At 39.5% G+C, this 21,047-nt stretch overlaps 1 protein-coding gene across 1 annotated transcript in view; it reads left to right on the forward strand.

Annotated features, from left to right (window-relative positions):
- Positions 1 to 14,622, forward strand: part of OCA2 (OCA2 melanosomal transmembrane protein) — a gene marked incomplete at both ends in the record, with an annotated part of 183,971 nt that extends 169,349 nt beyond the window's left edge. The window contains one exon of the mRNA XM_084279046.1: positions 14,535 to 14,622. Coding sequence (XP_084135172.1) covers positions 14,535 to 14,622 — 88 coding nt within the window. The remainder of the gene's footprint in view (positions 1 to 14,534) is intronic.
- Positions 14,623 to 21,047: the final 6,425 nt, after the last annotated feature.

A 21,047-nucleotide genomic window follows, 5' to 3' on the forward strand; every position in this document is an offset into this window, starting at 1 on the left:
CATTCCTCACACCCTTCCCCTGCTGCACCATGGGGTTCCACCCAATGGAGACAGTCCTCCACGAACTTCTCCAACATAAGTCCTTTCCCACGGGGCTTCAGCTCTTCACCAGCTGCCCCGGCATGGGTCACTTCTATATGGTGCAGTCATAGAATCATAGAATGTCTCAGGCCCAGACTGCTCCAGCCTGGTCCCCCACGGAGTCACAAGTCCCCCCGTCCCCTCCCCTGCCACCAACAAACCTGCTCCATGCAGATCTCTCTCACTCATCTCTGTGTCTCTGTCTCTCTCCATGGGCTGCAAGTGCTGGCAGAGGCTTCTCCAATGCAAGTCACAGCATCTCCTGCATGTCTCCACCTGCTCCAGTGTGGGCTCTTTCCACAGGCTGCAAGTGAGGTCTTGCCCTTTCCCATAGGCTGTGGGGCGACACCCACTCCACCATGGGTTTCTCCACAGGCTGCAAAGGAATCTTTCTCTCCACACCTGGGGCACCTCCTTCCCTGACCTGTACTGGCCTTGGTGCCTGCACAGTTTCTTACATCTCACTCCCTTCGCTGGTGACAAAAAGCAGCTGCTTGCTTTTTTTCTCCTAAATGTGATTTCCAGAGGCTCTGTGACCATCACTGATTGGCTCAGCCTTGGTCAGTGGTGGGCCTGGCCTTGAGTCAGATGATGTTTACTCTGTTAAGCCCACAAAAAGCTTCTTGCTGCTTCTTGCAGAAGCCACCACTACAGCCCCCCTTCTCCATCAGAACCCAGCCATGCAAAACTACAACACTGCACTATACTTTTTCTATCTTGTTCATCTGCTAGTCTGCTCTGCCATTTCATAAGACAAGTTGGTATATATCCACGACAGTCTGGAAAAAACATACTTGTATGATATTTATTTGTCTAATGCTATTTATATGGGAGTTTGAATATGTTGAGAAAATTCTGCAGTTAGAATAGGATTCACTTTATTTAGCCTTAGTTTCTTAGTGCACTTAAATAAGACCTCTTATTTAATAAATAAGGTTAATAAAAGTTTTCCCCTTGCAGTAAGTACATAAGAACTATGAACTGTGGCTTCCCTGCGGTAGGAAGACATGTACACTGCAGTGCCCCATGATTGCAGGGAGGACTTGGGAGGTTCCAGTTGCCCCCTTTGGTTGGAATTTCATGGTGGGCTGGAGAGAATCCTCCAGGTACACCCTGTTGGAATGAAAATCTCCACTGTCTGCTCCTGTATTGGGCTGAGTGACCTAAGGCATACGGTTTGTGGTGGAAAGTTTACTGGCCTTGTAACATCAACAACCTTTTATGAGGAGGCATCTGCTGAGTTAATAATGAAAATAATCATTAGTACACAGGAAACATTCTTCAACTTTTTAATTCAAAATGCAATTACATTGCTTCTTTGTCCTGGTAAACTGCTGTACATAAGTTCTCTATCATTACATTATCCAGCACATGAATGGGAGTCTCAAAGCGGGGAGAAAGAGCAGAGTGGAACAGGATGGAACATATTCTTTCTTGTGTACCATCTGGCTTTTTAGCAATGTCCAGGGCTCAATGAGAGTGCCCTGTTGAAATTATTAAAGAATTGACTGATTAATCTCTACTGCAAAATGCCATTTTCTTTTTATATCTTGTGCTTTAATCAAAATAAAAGATCACTGGAGAAATAAAAAAGAAACTAAGAAAAGTGCTCCAAGATACCATTTATGAGGGCTGGGATTAAGGACATTCATGGGCATGTCATGGTTTACACCCAGCCACCAGATGACCACGATGTGGCCATTTGTTCACTCCTCCCTGCCCAGTGGGAAGCAAAAAGCATGTAGTCATCAAAAGTGAGTTTAAATATGTTAAATGTTTCATAAAATACAGAAACCCTACCTGTAAACTTTGCAACACCTGTTTCAGCAGTCCTAATGCATTATTTTTTTTCACAATGATGCTCACTAGTTTTACGTAAATCTATGTCATTAGAGTATTTGTATCGGAACTGATCAAACACGTGCTGAGAATAATTCATTGCCATGAATACTAAGGCTTGTACTCACAATTGGTACGTGTGTCTCTTAAAGTACTGTCAGAGAAGATATGCCTCATTACTTTCTCTTCTAGGCATCCACCTTACTTTTACTTTTAAGCTCAGACTCACAACTACACCTCATTACACAGATTTGTGTAAGAGGAATATCTATGGCTTTACCAAGGAGTGGAATCAATTTCATGCATGCACATTTCCTGGACTTCAGAATGCTGTGAAGCGTTCTTAAGAAAACCAGGAACAAAGCAACAAATTGAGGACAAAACATGTCTCGGGGTGTGCCTAAAGGATGTGGAGAACAAATACATTGATAGCATACAATAATATTTTCAAGGGTGACAGGAAGTTGTGATAAACTCAAAAAAATCAGTAGCGGATCATCCTGATTCTTTATGATATGCTTTATCATGCCACATCCTGCTTCTTTAGTAGGCAGGAAGGGAGCCAGTCTGTATAAATATATATAACATGTTCCCCTAATAATGAATGGGAAGTCAAATCTGCTGGCAGGACTTTCATATTAAAGCACTAAGTAATGGATTGTTGGGGACTATCTGGGGACTCAAATATTCTTGACAATAAAAATTTTTTTTTGTTATTAATGGATCAGAAACTCATGTGAATTGAAACTACTTAAACTAAATTTGTTAGAATGTGTGCAAATTTGAATTTGCAGAACTTAGCTCTGGTAAATGTAATAGTAAACAAGTCCTCTAGCTGCACGCTGGCAGTAGCAACAAACACTGTTTCAAATTCTTTGGAGCACAAATTTCAAAACCAAATTTAAGTATGTTGCATGCAATGTAAATTTAAGTATGTTATATGCAATACTTACATTAAGTATGTTACATGCAACACAGAAACCTCATCTGACTAATGACAAGGTTAAAATTCAGTCTCACGTAAGATCACTTGTTTTCAGTCATAACAATACTGCCTGGAGAAGAATAAAGTTATTGCTTTGATGATAAATTTCTATAGTTTTTACAGCTCACTTTGGAGCTTTAACACTGTGTTTCTTGGGAGTATCTGTTAATGGACAAGCAAGATAATATACTTTTTTAAACAGACTATACAGATACTGAGAAAAAGTAGATACAAAGCAATTTAGGCTTCAAGGGGTTATGTAGGTTTTAGCATTATTAAAACAGGGGAATCTGCTTAAATACAAAGCTGTGTAGTAAAATTGCTTAAAGGACCTTTGTATCTGTAAAGAGACAACATGTACAGTAGAAAATATAATACTAATACAGTATTGGCACACAGTTTTAATTTTACTCTGCTGTATGTTTCTTCTGTTTTCCACAGTGGCTTAGAAAGAAAGCAGGGCAAAAGAGATGTGAGTTAAACTTGGATTATCTCTGGAAGGAAAAATTTGAACAAAAAAGAGGAAAGGTGTTTCCAAATTATCCTAGTCCATTCAGTTAGTTCACTGCAGTTTGGAAAGCAAGCAGCATAACCTTAGATCTTTTCTCTAAGTAGTTTATAATTTCAGTAAATCTTCTTGTATTGGCAACATTTTTTTCAGGGTATCAGTTGTTTCTTGACATTGAAATATAATACTGGTGCTCTGAGTCAAATGCAAACATTGTTTGAGCTGCTAGCATATGGAAATTTGCCTGTTTAAAAACAAAATTAAAGGCACGATTTTAATTTTTTTTAAAACCATGGGAGATTTAGCAACACTGAAAATGAGCTGCTGCAATTGTCTATTTAAAGTAGTAATGGCACAGAAGGTCTGAGTGCACAGTTCCTCATGGGAACGAGGACTAATAGTTACGGTCTTGACTTTGTAAAGGTTTCTTTCTCTATCAAAGCATGGGTTTGGTTAGGGTCTCTGTAATCCAGTGTTGTACCCATGTGGATGAGATTACTTCCTTCTGGAAACTCAGGAAAGATCAGCACGCTTCAAGTGAAGAGATAATCTCTTATCCAGTTGGTTTCAGCTGAGTAAATTTTGTGTGTTAGGCTGTCATGGCCACCTGTTACTGTCTCTCATGTTACATAGCTTATGCCACCTATACTCATTTTAGAAATAGTCTTGAGAGTAGGTCTAGTTGGTCATGCTCAATGTGAGAGATTTATCTATGCTCTGCTTTCCTGGCTCTCATCATGGCTGAAGGTTGGCACAGATCTTCTTGGGGAAGGAATATGTCTGGCATATTCAGACATGGTTGGTTCACTCTCTATATTGATAATCAGGTAAAAAGCAAGTGGTGGTAATTTGGGGCTACCTTGTGAGTTGCTTTGGGTAATTTTATTGCTCACATTGAGAGTAACTTTACTTAAAGTTGCAATTTATCTGTTGAAGACCCTGGTAAGTGTTTCATGCCATAGGAGATAGGTAGAGAAAAGCCATAATTTCCATGGGTGAAACAAAGAAGGCTACACAGGTGAACCATACCATTTTACTTTATTGGCTTTCCTACCTTTGAATATCTTCCAAAAGAGACAATAGATGAGACATATGGAGTCACTTGATTTTTTGTTTTATTCCTGATCTAGCAAAACACGTGTTTACAAAGTATGGGATTATTCCCATGCTTAAAGAAGTGATTTAAGACATTTTTCAAGCCTTTGGCTTGTGCATGTCTCTGTCCGTAATAATATCCTACCATGGCCTAATCTACAGAGCCAGGCAATCTGTATCTGAGTGCACTATATAAATTCAGTAAAGCACAACCTAACATGTGCAAAGGTCTCAATCTAGCTTCTTTTCTACCCTGTCATAGCAATTATTATGTTGGCCATGGGGTCTTTAAGGCTAAATCAAAATAGTTACTGTTTTCTTCACCCTTTCTCATCTACATTCAGGGCATTGAAAATTTTGTACATGTTGCCAAACTATTAAGATGCATTTGTTCATTTGAACGGATGTTAGAATTGCAAGGATAGAGGGGAAAGATAACTTCCACAAATTTATCAGCATTGTGTTGCTTTTCCCCAATGAAGAACCATAAGTCTTACCTTCCTTTGCAGGTTTGTTTCTGTACCAGAAACACTGTTCTTTACTGTGTGTCTGCAGCATTTCACCATTTCCTACTGGAAATGTATTTTTTAGGTTTGAAAGATAGGTCAGGTGCTCTTGACATCTAGTAACTTGTCTTGCTTATTTTTTAAATGATCAATTACAGTATTTTTTATTAGAACTGATGTTTTCCATTTTTAATGGTGTTTCATACAGGTTATTAGCTCACTAATAGGGTTTGGATAGTCATCAGAGTATCTTGCTCTGACAGTCTTGTATTTCAGCTTGGTTGTACCACAGAGACTTGGACAGATACTGCAACAAATATTTTATCAATACTCATTTAAATCTTACAGGTGGAGCTGGCAGATGAGTTGTTCTCTTATAAAGACAGTTTGCTCTTTTTTTCTTTGGATAATCAGAATTTTGGAAGGCCAAGGAAAGGTCCATTGCTCATCCTGCACATAAAAGTATTGTGGCAACAGCAAATCACCTTTAGGAGGATGTTCTAGGCTGTGGGAGGCATTTTCTCACTTGGGAATTGATTTTCCCTATCTCAGTTCACTCCTGGTAGTGACTCTATGGGAAATCTTGGCATAGACTCAAAACAGATAGAATATCATGAGAAATTATTATAATTTTAGCAATCAGAAGAAAATAGGATTATAGGTTTTGTTCTGTGCTTTAAATTACACAGTAACTCTTGTGTGTAGTAAGTAGTAGGTAACTACACTGTAATTTTTATGTAATTTCAGGCTATATGAAATTCACAGCAAGTTAATGTTGAATTAATGATCACTTGCAGATTTAGCCACCTGTTTTCTGAGCTACAACAGGTGTCTGGATTTCAAGGGGTCATGAGCATGTGATAAACATTTTGAATCTGTTTTCTTTAAGCTGTTAGTAAAGTCCATACTTTCAGGTAAATCGGATGAGTATTTCAAAGACTTGAATGACATAAAGGTTGAAACAACTAAAATAACAGGAGACTCAGTAGTCTGCACTGAATGGAAGAAATAGAAGAAATAGGATGACTGGAAAGTGACCACAGGTATTACAAGAACAGAAAAATTGACCAAGAGGAATATTACTATTTGCTTTGAGAGTAGTGCAAACAACAAATTAAAAAATCTTGATTCTTGTTCCTTCCCAAGGCCAAAGAAAAAAGGTAGGGAAATAATGGGGTTTTATTTTTCAAGTAATTACTACATTTCCTTTTTTTAACAATTAGAATGAAAAGTCAAAATAAACTTCTGAGAGTCTCTCCATAGGTGAACACAGCAGCAAATGATCAAAATTAAAATGAAATATATATCTGAAAATGTCCTCTCCCTCTTTTCTCCCCAAAAAATGATTTCACTCTGCTATTTAATCCTAGCTGAGGTCCAGAAAAATAACTCACTCGCAGAACTGACACAGTCTCTAGAGCAGTGCGCTGCTTACCAGATACTCTGATAAGGGATATCACCAAGAGACTGCCAAGCCTTGTACAGTCCACTGACTATTATCCATGGCTGTTTCACGTGGCACCAGTGATCCAGCCAGGAAGAGTCTCGGGAGTATCGAGAAGGATTACAGAGCTCTGGGAGCAGCAGTAACGGACTCTGGAGCACAGGTTGTGCTTTCATCAGTCCTCACAGTCAAAGGGAAGGGGTTGGAAAGGGCCAGTCCAGTCTGGCAAGTCAACAAATAGTTACAGCAGGACTGGTGCCACAGCCAGCGGTTTGGCTACTTAGACTATGGGACTCACTTTGAGGAACCTGATCTACTGGGGGCTGATGGGCTCCACGTGTCAGAGAAATATTTGAGGAATATTATATGAGGAATTCCTATGACCATCTTTGGTCATAGTCTTGCCGAGCTGGTGAAGCTCAAGCGTAGCCTTAGCTGCTGTGACCATGAAGTGCTGGAGTTCAAGTGAGAAGAGCTGACATTAACCTAGCTGTCCTGGACGTCGGGAAAGCAGACTTTGTCCTGTTCAGGGACCTGCTTGGAAGAATACTCTGGGATAAATCCTTGGAGGGATAAGGAGACCAGGAAAGCTGGTTAGTATTCCTCAAAGCTCTAGAGTGATTCATCCCGACAAAGAGGAAGTCAGGATGCCTGCCTGTGTGAACAAGGAGCACCTGTAAAAACTCAAACACAAAGAAGAAGACTATAGAGGGTGGAAACAAGGACAGGCAGCCTGGGAAAAATATAGAAAAAACTGTCAGAGCAGCCAGGGATCGGGTCAGGAAATCTAAAACCATCATAGTAATTCTGGCCAGTTGTATCAAGGGCAAAAAAAGCTTCTAGAGCTACATCAGTAATAAAAGAAAGACTATGGAAAATGTCTCTAAAAAAAAGTTAATTTGCATATTGAATTATAAAGCTTCATTAAACGATCTAACTTTCATTTAACCTTTTGCATCTGCTAAGTATACCCAGACTTAAGCCTCTTTTTTGATGCTGCCTTCATAGTCATTTAGATGCTCTTTTTAAAACGAGCTTGGTTTCATTGAATTTCCAGAGAAAAACATTGTATATGATGAGACATCCAGGAGAAATATTATTTCATTTTTCCTTTGTAAAATATTATCTGATGACATGCCAGTCTTCAGGTGTTCAGGTAATGCCTTCTTATCTTGTGCTGAATAACAGAGGACCAAGCAAGTGGGCAAGAATCACAGAATGGTTGAGGCTGGAAGGGATCTTTGGAGGTCCCCCTCAGGCAGAGCCACCTAGAGCCATTTGCCCAGGACTATATAAAGATGCCTTTTGAATATCTAGAAGGATAGAGACTCCACCACACCCTGGGAAACCTGATGCAGTATTTAGTTTCAGTGAAAAGGTGTTTCCTGATGTTCAGAGGAAACCTCCTGTGTTTCAGTTTATGTCAATTGCCTCTGGTACTGTCACTGGTCACCAATGAGAAGGGCCTGTCTCTGTCTTCTTTACAGCATCCCTTCAGGCATTTATACACACTGATGAGGTTCCCCTTGAGTCTTCTCTTCTCCATAGTGAACAGTTCCAGCTCTCAGCCTTTCCTCATTGGAGAGGTGCTCTTAATCATTTTCACGACCTTCATTGGACTTTCCAGTATGCCCAAGGTTTTCTTGTACTGAGTAGCCCAGAACTGCATGTGTGGCCTCGCAAGAGACAAATAGAGGAGAAGGATCACCTCCTTTAACCTGTTGGCAGTGCTCTACCTGATGGTCTCCAGGATATCATTAGCCTTCTTTCCTGCAATGGCACATTGATGGCTCGTGTTCAAGTTGGTATCCACCAAGACCCACAGGTCCTCTTCTGCAAAACTGAGGTTATACCTTCCACAGAATGTGCAGTATGAAGCTGACATGAAGCAAGAAGCGATATTTTAATTTTGATGCAAACTCTACTAGTCAAATTTAAATTGTACATTAAATTGCAAATACATCTGGGAGTAGAAGTTAGTTTTAAATCTTTTTTAAGTCTTATCCCTGGCTAGTACCAGGCTTCCTACATGGCCGGTGGTTTGGTCTTGGGAGATTTCTGCTGTTGCTTTTCCATTGAGGAAACACTCAAGGTTCCCCATCTCCTTGGAGGCATGGTTCTTCCATAGATACCCCTGAGGATGTACAGACTGTGTAAGTTACGAGCTCTCAAGGAAGGCAGTGCCTATAAGTATGATTTTTATAGCTGAGAATGTTTCATGTGTTGTGTCTCAAATCATAGAATCATGGAGATAGGGAATAGGGTGCATCATCAGCAAATATGCCAGTGTTGCAAAACTGGGAGGAGTGGTTTACACACCAGAAGGCTGCTCTGCCATCCAGTGGGATCTGGACAGGCTGGAGAGTTGGTTGAGGAGAAATTTAATGAAATATGACAAGGGCAAATGTAGAGTCTTGCATCTGCGGGAGAGCAACCCCAGGTACCAGTGGAGGTTAGGGGCAGATCTGTTGGAGAGTAGTGTAGGGGAAAGAGTCCTGGTGGACGACAGGATGATGGTGAGCTAGCAGTGTGCTAGCATAGGAAGTTCCACGTGAGCATAAGGAAAAACTTTTTCACAGAGAGGGTGACAGAGCACTGGAGCAGACTGCCCAGAGAAGTTGTGGAGTCTCCTTTACTGGAGACGTTCAAAACCCTCCTGGACCTGTTCTTCTGTGACCTAATCCAGGTGATCCTGCTCTGGGGCAGGGAGGGGGATGGGGGAGGGAGGGGGAAGTTTGACTAGATGATCTTTCCAGGTCCCTTCCAACCCCTGATATTCTGTGATTCTGTTATAGAATATACTGAGTTGGAGGGGATCCATAAGGATCATCAAGATCCAACTCCTGGCCAGACTAATCAGAGAATATGACTGAGTGCATTTTCCAGATGCTTCTTGAACTCAGTCAAGCTTAGGACTGTGACTACTTCCCTAGGGAGCCTGCTCCACTGCCCAAGAACCCTCTTAGTAAAGAACTCCTTTCTAAAACCTACCCTGTTGCAGCTTCACACCATTCCCTGATGTTCTATCACTGGTCACTAAATAGAGATCAGCACCCGCCCCTTCACTTCTCCTTGTCAGGAAGCCATAGACAATGATGAGGCCTCCCCTCAGCCTCCTCTTCTCCAGGCTGTACAAACCAAGGGACTTCAGCCTCTTCCCTTAACACTTCCTCTCCAGTCCCTTCACCATCTTTGTTGCCCTCCTCTGGACACTCTCCAATATTTTTGTGTCCGTCTTGTACTGTGATACCCAAAACTGCACACAGTACTTGAGGTGAGGCTGCAACAGCACAGTGTAGAGAAGGACAATCCCCTCCTGGACTGGCTGGCAATGCTGTGCTTGATGCACCCCAGGATACATTTGGCCCTCCTGGCTGCCTGGGCACGCTGCTGGCTCATGTTTAACTTGCTGTCAGCCAAGATCCCCCTAATCCCTCTCAGCATGGCTGGCCTCCAGCATCTCATCCCCCCAGTCTGTATGTATAGCCAGGGTTGACCCTTCCCAGAAGAACAGAGAAGAACAAATCAGGAAGAACAGCCCGGGAAGAAGAGAGTATTGTACCTGGGTCTTATACAGCCCAGGTCTTGCTGCCTCTGGAAGCATCACAAAATAGTGCTGCAAGGTAGTGTAGGAGATGAGTTTGTCCAGCAAAATGGAATTCAGATCCCAAAGGCTTCACTATTATTGTTTAGCAAATAACATTGGGTAAAATTACAACCTAAGGAAACTGTAATATTCACATCCATAGATACTAATAAAAAAAAAAAGGATTTATTCCCAGAATAATCATACACCAGTTTCTCTTTCTGCTAAGTAAATACAAGACTGGGAATCTTGCAGTGAGGCAAGATCAGAAATAACTAGGTCATTACCAGTGAAAAGCTTCACTTTCCTTGCTGGTTTTGTGCCTGTGTTTGACTTCTAATACATACTTCACATTTACCTTCACAGAGGTTCATCTTGTTCATTTCATATTCTCATTTTAATTTGCTGAAAACATGCTGAATTCTGTTCTCCACAGAGTCTGACTTCTCTCTGGTGATGGGTGATTTGCAAGCTTTTCACTACTGAATTGCTGAAGTTATTAATAAGTAAAACTTTGTCCAAGACAAATCCCTGGGGTTCTTGCTTGAAATGCTCTCATTATCTCACACTGAACTAACATCTGCTTGTTGTGTATATTTAAGCTGTGTGATTTCACTTAGATCACAGTTTTATGTGTAAGCTTCTAGTATGAAGAGGAGGGAAGAGTAGGATGAATGCCAGATCCTGTCATCGATCCTTCCTTTTGTCTGACCCTACTTCCTCTCTCTGTGTGGGGGGTGAAAGCTCCTTGAGTTTCTGTGGAGAGTTGGAATGAATGTTTTGTACCATCCATGACATGTGCGTCTCCTTGTCTATAGAGACAGAGAAGGAAGAAAAAGCTGTCCAGTGCAGGATCTGTCTGGCCTTAGTTTCTGTATAAAAATGTCATGGCAGATATGCTGCTGTTATAAAATTGTGTAAAAATATATTTTTGTACAAAGGATGCTAATTAGAGTTTCCTATGAATCTGAAGTTTTAATGCAAGAAAAGTTTTTATGCCTTCTAAACTCTGACTATCCTTTTCCATGGGCAGGAGCAATTGAGTGACATGCTGCTTTTTGACTCCAAGGAGTGTTCTGAAAATGAATGTTGCTGGAAGTAATTTTTGCAATGTCTAAAATGCATTCTTAGATTTGCTATAACTAAAGAAAATGTAGATACCTTAAACATTGCTTTATGTGGCCTGGGACAGCAGCTGGATCCTCCTTCAGGGGAGTGCAGTGTAATAGCGTAACAGGGCACCGAACCAACTCAAGTAATCGATTATCACGGCGGTAACTAATACTTACTGACTGAGCTTTATCTCCTCTCCCTCTGGTACACGTATTCCACATTGAATTTGATCCAATTACATTAGTGCTCAGGCCAGCGAGCCTGAAATTCAGGCCCCAAGTCGAGGGGTAATTGTGCATGCAATGAGAATAGCGGCTTTGTAGTTGTGCCCTGTGCAAGCAGTCACGCTAAATGAAATGAGGTTCCTCCCCAGACTGGCTGTGCCTGGTTCCAGCTACACATTTGACTGGCACTGTGATAGTAGGGGTATGATTACAATTCCTGCGTGTATGTATGCGGCCCCATATAATTCATCCCTTTTCTTGCACGGACCTCCTCCAAGCCAGAGGAGGCTTCTTTTGTCCTCATTTCAATGCTTGAGTAACCACTGAATCCGTTTGGATCCTGTCCCCACCCCCCACCCCCGCCCCCCCCATCCCCGCCAGTCTTCACACAGGCCTTACATTGCCTTTCACTGCTGACCTGAGGTGGCCTCTCCGGGGAGGTTTGTTAGGACGTATTAGTACAAATTAAGACTGTACTGTCCCCTCTCCCCCCATTACCAGCTCATTGTTTGCTAACTGCAACGTCAATAAAATTCTGTTTTCTGTCAAACAACAGGCGGCTTTCTTATGAGGGCTGTGGCAATCCTTGGTTCACAAGCCTGTCATGTGCAAACAGTGGCAGAGAGTGTTCATTAGATGTACTGAAGGATGTAGGAGGAATTTTTTAGCTGTGCTATTTTATTCCTATAGCCACTGCCAATTTTCCTTTTTTCCTTTTTTTTTTTTTTTTTTTTTTTTTTTTTTGTTATTCTGTCTGGACACTTTTATATAAGCAAGATTAGGGAAGGCCAGAGATCAGATTTGCTGAGAGAAAGAAGGAAAGCGCCTGAGAAACAATTGGCTAAGCCTTAATTTAATTTATTTATTTATTGCTTTTTTCTAAAAGAGTTCCAAGAGATGCTTTAGCTCTCCTACTTTGCAGTATTATCAGCTTGATCATAGTTTAGTGATTGAAGAATCATTCAGCTCTTTCAAGTAATAAGTAATGCGAAAGCAAGGATCTGGCCAGTCTGGAAAAGAAGTAACACTTATCTGCAGTATATTTATACATGTTCATATGAACAAAAAAGGAAAAATATATCTTGGACACGGCATTTCAGACTTTTCAGGAAATATTTGAAATCTGTGACAGTCCTATGACCCTTTCTAACATTACTTCATACCTACTTCTTTACACCACTTGGACAGGGCTGAACCTTCTCTCTCTTCTTCTCTGTTTCTGTTTTCTCAAGTCCAAATACCAGCTTAACATTAATGCCTTTGAAACCAGAATAGCAATAATAATGCCTGCTGCCAAAATGGCAGAAAAGGCCAGCACACCAGGTCCTAAATCCCAGACAGATGAAGGAGAAAGACTCTGGACCCAGAAATAGAAACCATCCTGCTGGAGCAGATCTTGCAGACAATAGTGGGTGATGGACACAGGGACATGCCAGCTTCTTCAGGGGCATGTCAGGAAGAGAGAAACAAGATGATCTGTCAACTCCAACAGTCTTGTCTTTCTATCTTATGGACAAAATTGTTCTCACAAAAGAATTCTAATACTTTTGTTTGAATGTTTGGTTTCTATTTATTTCCAACATATTTTGCAAACTTTATAGATCGGGGTGATTATTTTTGTGCTTGCAGTCACTCTCATTCCTGGTAAAAGTCCCTTGTCTGTAACTTGAACCAATGGCTGTTAAAGGTGACAGCACCTCTGATCTGCCAACCACATCTATGCCTCCTTCATTCAGATTTGCAGCAAAACAGCAATGAAAGAAACATGACTCATGAGGATCTCAAGGTTTAGGGTAATGTCACAGCTGCTGGTAGAAAGCACAGCCTGCAGTGAGCCATTGAGAATAACTTTCATTTTACGCAAGTGGTTTCATACCTTGAGGAAGTGGAGTCCAGCCTTAATGCTGCAAGAGGTCCCTTCTAGCTGTAGCTTCCTAAAGAAAGATATTCATCCACCCAAGCTCAGAGAAAGATGTCTTCTTGTCACCTACAAAATCAACTTTTTATTAGTGCTCTGACCAGCAATGGTAGGGGGGAACAGGCTTGAGGATCCTTCATAAGGGCTCCAAACAAGCAAGACAAAACTAACATACCCACATGTAATAAGTAGGTCTTACTTCAAGGAAGAGAATAAATGGAATGCTGTACTTCAGAGAACATTGCCGTGCTTTGATCAAGTTTACTGAAATTCTTGGGTGAGCTTGACAGAAGAAACTATGTAAGGAGGGTCGTTTGTGGCATGATCACATCTCGCCTCAGTGATTGTAGTAAAACAAACCAAACAAATCTGATCACAGTGGTGGTTCTTCACAGTCCCTCAGTATTATACAATAATGCTCTTAACATTCAGAAAAACTGGCTTCTTTTCACACATAGGGAAAACCTATAAATCTAGCAGAGTGGGATTTGGCCAGCTCCACAGCTTCATTACCAGTTGCCTGTCTCTGCTGCCTGTGTTTGTCACTCTGTAGAAAGCTATAAAATCTTGTTGTCTGAAAAGCTTATTCTGTGGTGAAAAAGAAATAGCTATTTTGGTAGAACAGCAAAGTTTCAGCATTTTTACAGCTGCCTGGGGTTATGTTGAACAGTCCTTTAATATTCAGGTCTGTTAAACCTGGTGAGAGTGACAGAAGAAGAATACTAGTTGTAGGTGACTACAGATAAACAGGGAAACAATTTAATCAGTTTCAGCCAAAGATCAAGTTATAAAGTGCCAGCTAGGGTTACACACCTAATCTGAAGTGATACACATTGGAAAATCTATTCTAATGTTGCATAATTTGAAACAAGTTTTATTTTACCTGAGTAATTACGTGCTGTCTGGGGGTGGAGGGAGCGAACCCACTACAACAAAAAGAAACCAAAAAATAAGGCTTGCTAGATTCTGAGACAGAATAAATTGGAAGGTGTGTCCAGAAACCAGTGCAATTATGCTGATTTTGACCACTCAACTCTTAAGCAGGATGGAAGTAGGAATGTGAACTTGAATAATAGACTCCTAGACATTGTCGTACTCACTGTAATTGTTTTTGACACTGATAGAAGCATATTTGAGTCTTGGAATGTGTAGGAGACCTTAAATTTACTTTTCATAAATTGCTTTGAGCAGTAACTATTGTATCCTTATTAATCTTTCCTTTATTCTTGTTTCAGGTTAGGTTTCCCCATGATGATTGTGTCCTGTACCATCGGGATGTGCTATCTTCTTGTTGCTCATGTTGTAGTAGGTTGGAATTCATAGTAATTTATATTTTCAAGATTCCAAAAAGCTTCCTCTTTCATTTAGTTTCTATATAATAACATTAAGAACATATAAAAGGAAAAAAGATGTGCAAACCCCCAACGTATGTTACCAATCAAAATGATTGTCAACATCAGGTTTCGTCATTCTTAACCTACTATTTTGTGAACAATCTGCAGAACTAGACAATCAAAATTAAAATAATCCATATATTTAATTATGAATGCTATTATTGTGCAGATGAAAAGGCACTGTCTCAAGGGAATATGTTGTGCCTGAAAGTTTGTATTGACACAATGAGAGTATAGTCACAGATGAAAAATTCATTCACAATAGCAGATGTTCAGTAATTTCTTCTTAGGGCTTCATTTGTCTTTGTCAATGTATTTAGCTATTTGTATTACAGTAACTAATATTCAAGTTGTAATAATAGACAGTTAAGCAGAGAGTCTATAAACTATGAGGGATGTATCATTATCTATGTCTAAAAATAAACACATCTCCTGAATATGTGCTGTGGAAGGGACTATTATTTCGGAACCGGGCTTGCATTCTACAGAGGATTTGTTTTTCATTTTAAAGCTCCTAATCAGTGTTAAAATGCTTTTTTCCTTAAAATAAAATAATGCTCCTCTTCTTATAAAAGTATGGACATAAAATGTGATAAAGTACCAGGCATGTTCCATTTAATTATTAATTCACTTCTGTGATGGAGTACTCTAAATCTTTTAATAGGTTAATACACTATATGGAAGAATGAGATCATACTTTGGCTTTGATTTCATTCTCTCTAATAATAATGCATTAAACCACATATATTGTTTTGTATAATTGGCTGCTGGAACAGGTCAAACCCCTCATTATGAATATTAAGTCCTGTGAGGTATTCAAGGTCTCAGTCCCCATCTTCCAATACCTTTGTGGGATCTGTTTGAATTACTGGTGGGTCTGCTTTGTCTTGAGTCAGAAAAATTGGCACCCTGGTGAGTTCAACCCAAGTGAACAAGGCTGAAGTACCAGGAGCCAGCAGAAATGATCAAAGGTGGTTTTACCTGGGCTTAGTTCTTGAGACAACCTAGTAAATGAGAGAGAAACAGTACCACTGCCACAGGAGGTGTGACGTTAATCATACATCCCATGTTACTCCTATGCTGGTTGCATCCCTCACCTAGATATCTCTAAATCTGAAATATGGTATCAAGACTGTAATGGCACTGAGTCACCGCACCCACTCCTCTTGGTAGATACAGTGGTAGCAGTGGAAGTGTGTATGGAGCAGAAGAGGAGCTCTCTTCTTTGACCCCAAACCTCCCACCAAGATTTCCAGCCCCATCTGTGCTCAGGCTCCCTGCACTGGTGAAGTCTCTTGCAGCGGGGGTGAATTTTGCAGCACTGTTCAGAAACCTCAAGGCTGCTTCAACAGTGAGTAGCTGCAGGTCACAAGACTTCCCAGGAGCCAGCATAACCTGCGCTCCCTTTTATATTCAAAAAAACCCAAAACACCAAAACCCTGCAAAAGGAATGGATCAAAACCAAACTCAATCCACACAGATGAGCTTGCAAGACTCCTTCAGGCAATTTATCTAAAATTGAATGTGACATCATTGTCAGTGTGGATACTTTTTCTTTGTAAAAGCAGTTTACTCTGTAGTAACTGGAATTCTCTCTGAATTAAACACACATTTATGCTAATCAGCTTAACATTGATTCCTGGTTAAAAACATTCACAAGATATTTTATACCCCTCAACGTTTCTTACATTGGAACAATTTTTGTGCAGTGTCTGGGCATGGGAGAACTGTTGTATTAAGCCCTTGAGAATGGAAAATCAGGCTCTGCTAAAACACATTTTTAAAATATGTTTCGGGGGATTTTTTTCTTTTCTGATTTCTTTTTTCCACTCACATGAATTAAGGATTTCTTTACTGTTCCATTAAAACACTGTGGCATGTAAGAGAGTAAAAATGAGACTATGTCTCACCATGCAATTTACTAATTATTTTTTATTGTTATCCTAAGAGGTGAAAAACCGTAAACTACACCTAATCCTGCTCCTGGGACCTTGAAACCCTCCTGCTAACCCTAAGCAAACTCATCCTAATAATATGATCACATTAGCTGATGTGAAAATGCATGTCTGAATTTACAGTTTGCTGGGAGGAGGAAGACAGAAGTGCAGCAACTCGTTTCCACTAACTCATCTTAGCAAATACTCTGGAATGCTTTGGCGTGAGGGACATCTTGCTGGCTTCAGAAGTGATGCATCAACAGGAATCAAATGAGATTTTCTTTCTCTTACATTATTTTGTCATGTCAAAAGAAAGCAAGTACTGCACAGGGACTACAAAATCATTTTGATCATACTTTTAGGTAACCAAACTTAAGGCTAACTTAATTCTGCTTCTAGGAAATTTTTTTATGATATATTTTTTCCTGAGGATTTCCTTCAAATAAACTGGCTTTCCTTCCTTGAACAACCTTGTTATTTCATTTGCACAGCAAAGAAGAGCTCAGTGAGAGCTCATACGACAAAGCAAATTGTAAAAAGAAGATAAAGTTGTTTGTTTGCACAGGGTCCTATATGTGAGTGTAATCTAATGTTCAATAACCAGAGAAATAACAGTGACAAACATGTTTTTCTGGCCTCTTGCTGTTGTTTCTCGCATTAGCAGACAATCTGCTAAAATGAAAATTGCCCAGGTACTTCAGATCATTTCAAGGTAATGAAGTATATTTTTCATTGACTTCCATTATAGTTCTCAACGTAATCTGCACCTCAGAAGGGCACAAGTTACAGTGACTACATCCTTCACAAAAGTGGTATATAGGATCCCATAAATATTAAGTGAATTTGAAGAGTGGGTGGATTTTATTTTTGCAGTGAAATTCTCTCTAAAAGGCTGAACTAAATATTAGTTAAATAATAAATTATGGAAAAGCATATTCTTTTGAGTATGTTTGTGGCTGGTCTCAGAGGATGAGATTCCCATTTTCATTGACATCCCTCTAGGCTATTTGGTGACATTTGATTTAAGTCATAGAGTAAATATAAATAAATGTCTATTCTGAGATCCATTTACCCTGTGTGGTGTAAAATGCAGTAAGACAGCAGTATTTGAATTATAACATTGGCAAGCAAAGCCCATTAAAAGAAACCATCTCCAGTTGATAAGCAGGGCAATTAATTACTGAAAGCAAGGAAAGCTATCCAGCAAAAAACAGCTCTGAGAGTGGCCAAGAGTCTGCCCAGCCCAGCACGTGTCTCTGACAATGGGGCACAGAGGGTACCTGTGAAGAGAACAGAGTAGACCAAGAATAAAATTATGGGTTTTTATCCAGAATATTGTCCCAACTTTCAGAGATTTCTGTGACCTAGGGATTTCTTGATCGGGAGACGGCTCCTTTATATTGCATCTCACTTGATGGGTTGTTCCTCTATGAACTTAAACAACTCCTTGCTGAACCTGTGGAAATTCAACATCACAAGGAGTTTCACAGATAAACTATACAGTCTGGGAAAAATACTCCAGCTGCTTGTTTTGTACTTGCCTTTTGCTAATTTAGTTGCCATGAAACTTCTCCCCTAACACGTCTCCCAAATCTTTTGGCTGGGAAGGGATAATGAATAGCCGTCCTTTTCCTCAACCATGATTTTTTGGACCTATTTCCAGTCTGGAGATCCCAGTCTATTTGCTCATTTGTTACATGGAAATACTTCCATGTCTTTTTTCATCCCTTTTTTCACCCCTTTTTTCACCTACTGAAGTCTCACCATAACCATTTTGAGTTGAAAGAATGAGAAATTTAAGCACTAGCCAAGACACAAATAAACCATGGATTTACATAGCAGCCTGCTGATTTCTTCTGCTTTTTCCTTTTTATAGACAAATGTTCACAGTGAATGTCACAGGCCAGTTTTTCCCAATCATTTGCTTTTGTAAGGGTTTTCTGTAATTATTTACTAGTGATCATTGTCTTTGCTGCCCATAATCCATAGACTTTCACGTTTGATATTTTACTTCAAAATCTAGTCCGTTTGAAAATTTGTTGACTATCACAGAGCCAGCCTGACTCCCTCTAGAGCTTCTTGGAAGGGCCATAAGCCTTATCTTGTGGTAGTTTATTTTTTAAGAGCTTTTGGTCTGGATATATTTACTCTCTTAACTACAGAACAATTCAAAATGAGTTTAAAAAATGGAAATGTTTTCATGTATGGCATAGTGAGATTTGCACTCACACCATCCTAGCAGGTGTTACTGATGATTGAAAAAAATATTTCTCATGTCTATGAGAATATTTTAATTAAACTGTAGGATTTAAAAACATCCAACTGCCCTGAAAAAGATATAGTGAGATAAGACACATATAGTGAGATAATTTGTATATATTATATGTTATAATTCTTTGAGGAATATGCTAACTCCAGTTCATATCTATAAGAGGAAAAAATTAATGGGATGGATTTTTTCCACAGCTACTCAAAAAAGCTTATTTGAGACCATACAGACCAGACTAAAGCTTCTTGTACTATGTCTTGGTTACCATCAAGTCTAGTCCTAGACAGCAATTCTGGTTTTCTTAACAAAAATCAAAATAAATGTATTGTTTCTAAGAAACCAAATTTTTAAGTAGAGTTAGAAATGAAAATTGTTTGACCACACAGAAAGAAGGTCTTGTCTGAGAAATCAAATGCTGTTCACAAAGTATTTGCAAACACTGTTTTCAGACAACTTGCACTTGCACTCCAGTGACTCAGAATGATTTTATATTTAATATATAGGAATAGTTTCAGAAAGAAGAGACTTCTATTTCCTGCTGTGTTGCTAGCTTTCTGTGGAACTTTTTATAGTCAATAGACTTGTTTACATGTTTTTTTCCTAATTTTTGCCCAGTTTATGAAGTTCTTAGAACAGATACATTGTCTATATGGATACTTTTGGCTTTCTAAAATAAATACTGTTGATCTGAGAATTAGACCTATGTGCAAACACCATGTATTGTCTTAAAGATACTAATAAAAAATTTTGGAAACATCAGTATAACAGCTATCAGATGGTTACTCCCTACATTAACTGCTATTAAAGAATTCATAGGTTCCAAATGGCAGAAAATCAGTGGCACCTGAAATAGAAAATAAATGTGCTAAGCATGAGCCTCTGTATTTGCTGTAATGGGATGTTAGGAAAATGATTGGGAACCAAGCCAGAAAAAATAATGAAATAGCTGAAGCATTAAATTAATATTTCTGAAGTGAATTTGCAATAGGAAATTCTAGCAATTCAGAATAAGTACTAACCACCTCAGATGAAGTCAGCATATGAAAATCTGAGTGATTTATTAAGGACGACTGAAAATCAGCAAGTGTTGGAAATTTTCTGAGAGAAGGATTAAACTTCCTCCACAGATGCTCTAGAGGGAGAGGATGAGAGATGAAACCTTTTCTCACACATTTCTTGTTAGGGTGAATATTATAGGATTAGCAATATCCTAGTGCTACTCAAAATAATAAGAAGCAAAAGGGGTTTTTCACTATGTTTAAAGTAGATCACATGCTGTTTTTTCCTTTTGTCAGGTTGCTGTTGCAACTTTGATAGGCAGCAGTGATTTATTAGCAGTAGTTTCAATTAGTACTTTGCCTAATGAATCAGTAATGCAAAGAAAGCCCTCTCAAGATGTGGTCTTGGCCATCATTACTATTATCCTGGCTGGAGTAAAAGACCTGCTGCTATTTTAAAGAAAATCAACACACATTGGTTTGTCCATGATGTGTGAGCTGCCCTAGCTGTACAAGATAATAGGAGGAAGGGAGCTGCAGAGTGCTATAAACAAGAGGCACAATCAGTGGGGAGTTATAGATTTTTCTCTTTTTTCTTGCTTTTCCCCCCCTTCTCTCTTGCATTTATTGTCCGCCAGATATTTCCTCTTTAATAGATATCTGCTAGTTTGAACCTCAGTCTTTGTCCAGTCCAGTCCCTTCCTTCAGCCCAGCAGTTGCCAAATTAAACCCTGTCATTAGTTTTGTCTCCATCCCCCTTCTCCAGATAGCATGTGCCTACTTATCCTTAAAAAAGGTTAAGGCCTCTCTTACTAAAAAAACAATAGGGAAACGACTTATTTTTCCTAAATTTCCTAATGTCAATGATGCACATAGTCATCTATTTTTCTTTATTCATCCTTTTATTTAACATATCTACATATTGCACTTTCTGAGCTATAACCACTTTTCTGCTTTTTATGCATTGGTCATGAAAAGAGTTACAGACACTGATTTGAAGTACAAAATCACAGCAAGTCTGACAATGCTAGTGCTCATGAAAATAAATTGAAAACTTAAGATTCTCCTCAAATTGACTCGGGAGTGTTAATACTTCAGGATGTTTCTCATTGTCTTTCCTGCATTCACTTTTGAGCTCAGATGACTACAG

Source organism: Gallinula chloropus, assembly GCF_964237585.1.
Source record: "Gallinula chloropus genome assembly, chromosome: 1".
NCBI classification, from domain to species: domain Eukaryota; kingdom Metazoa; phylum Chordata; class Aves; order Gruiformes; family Rallidae; genus Gallinula; species Gallinula chloropus.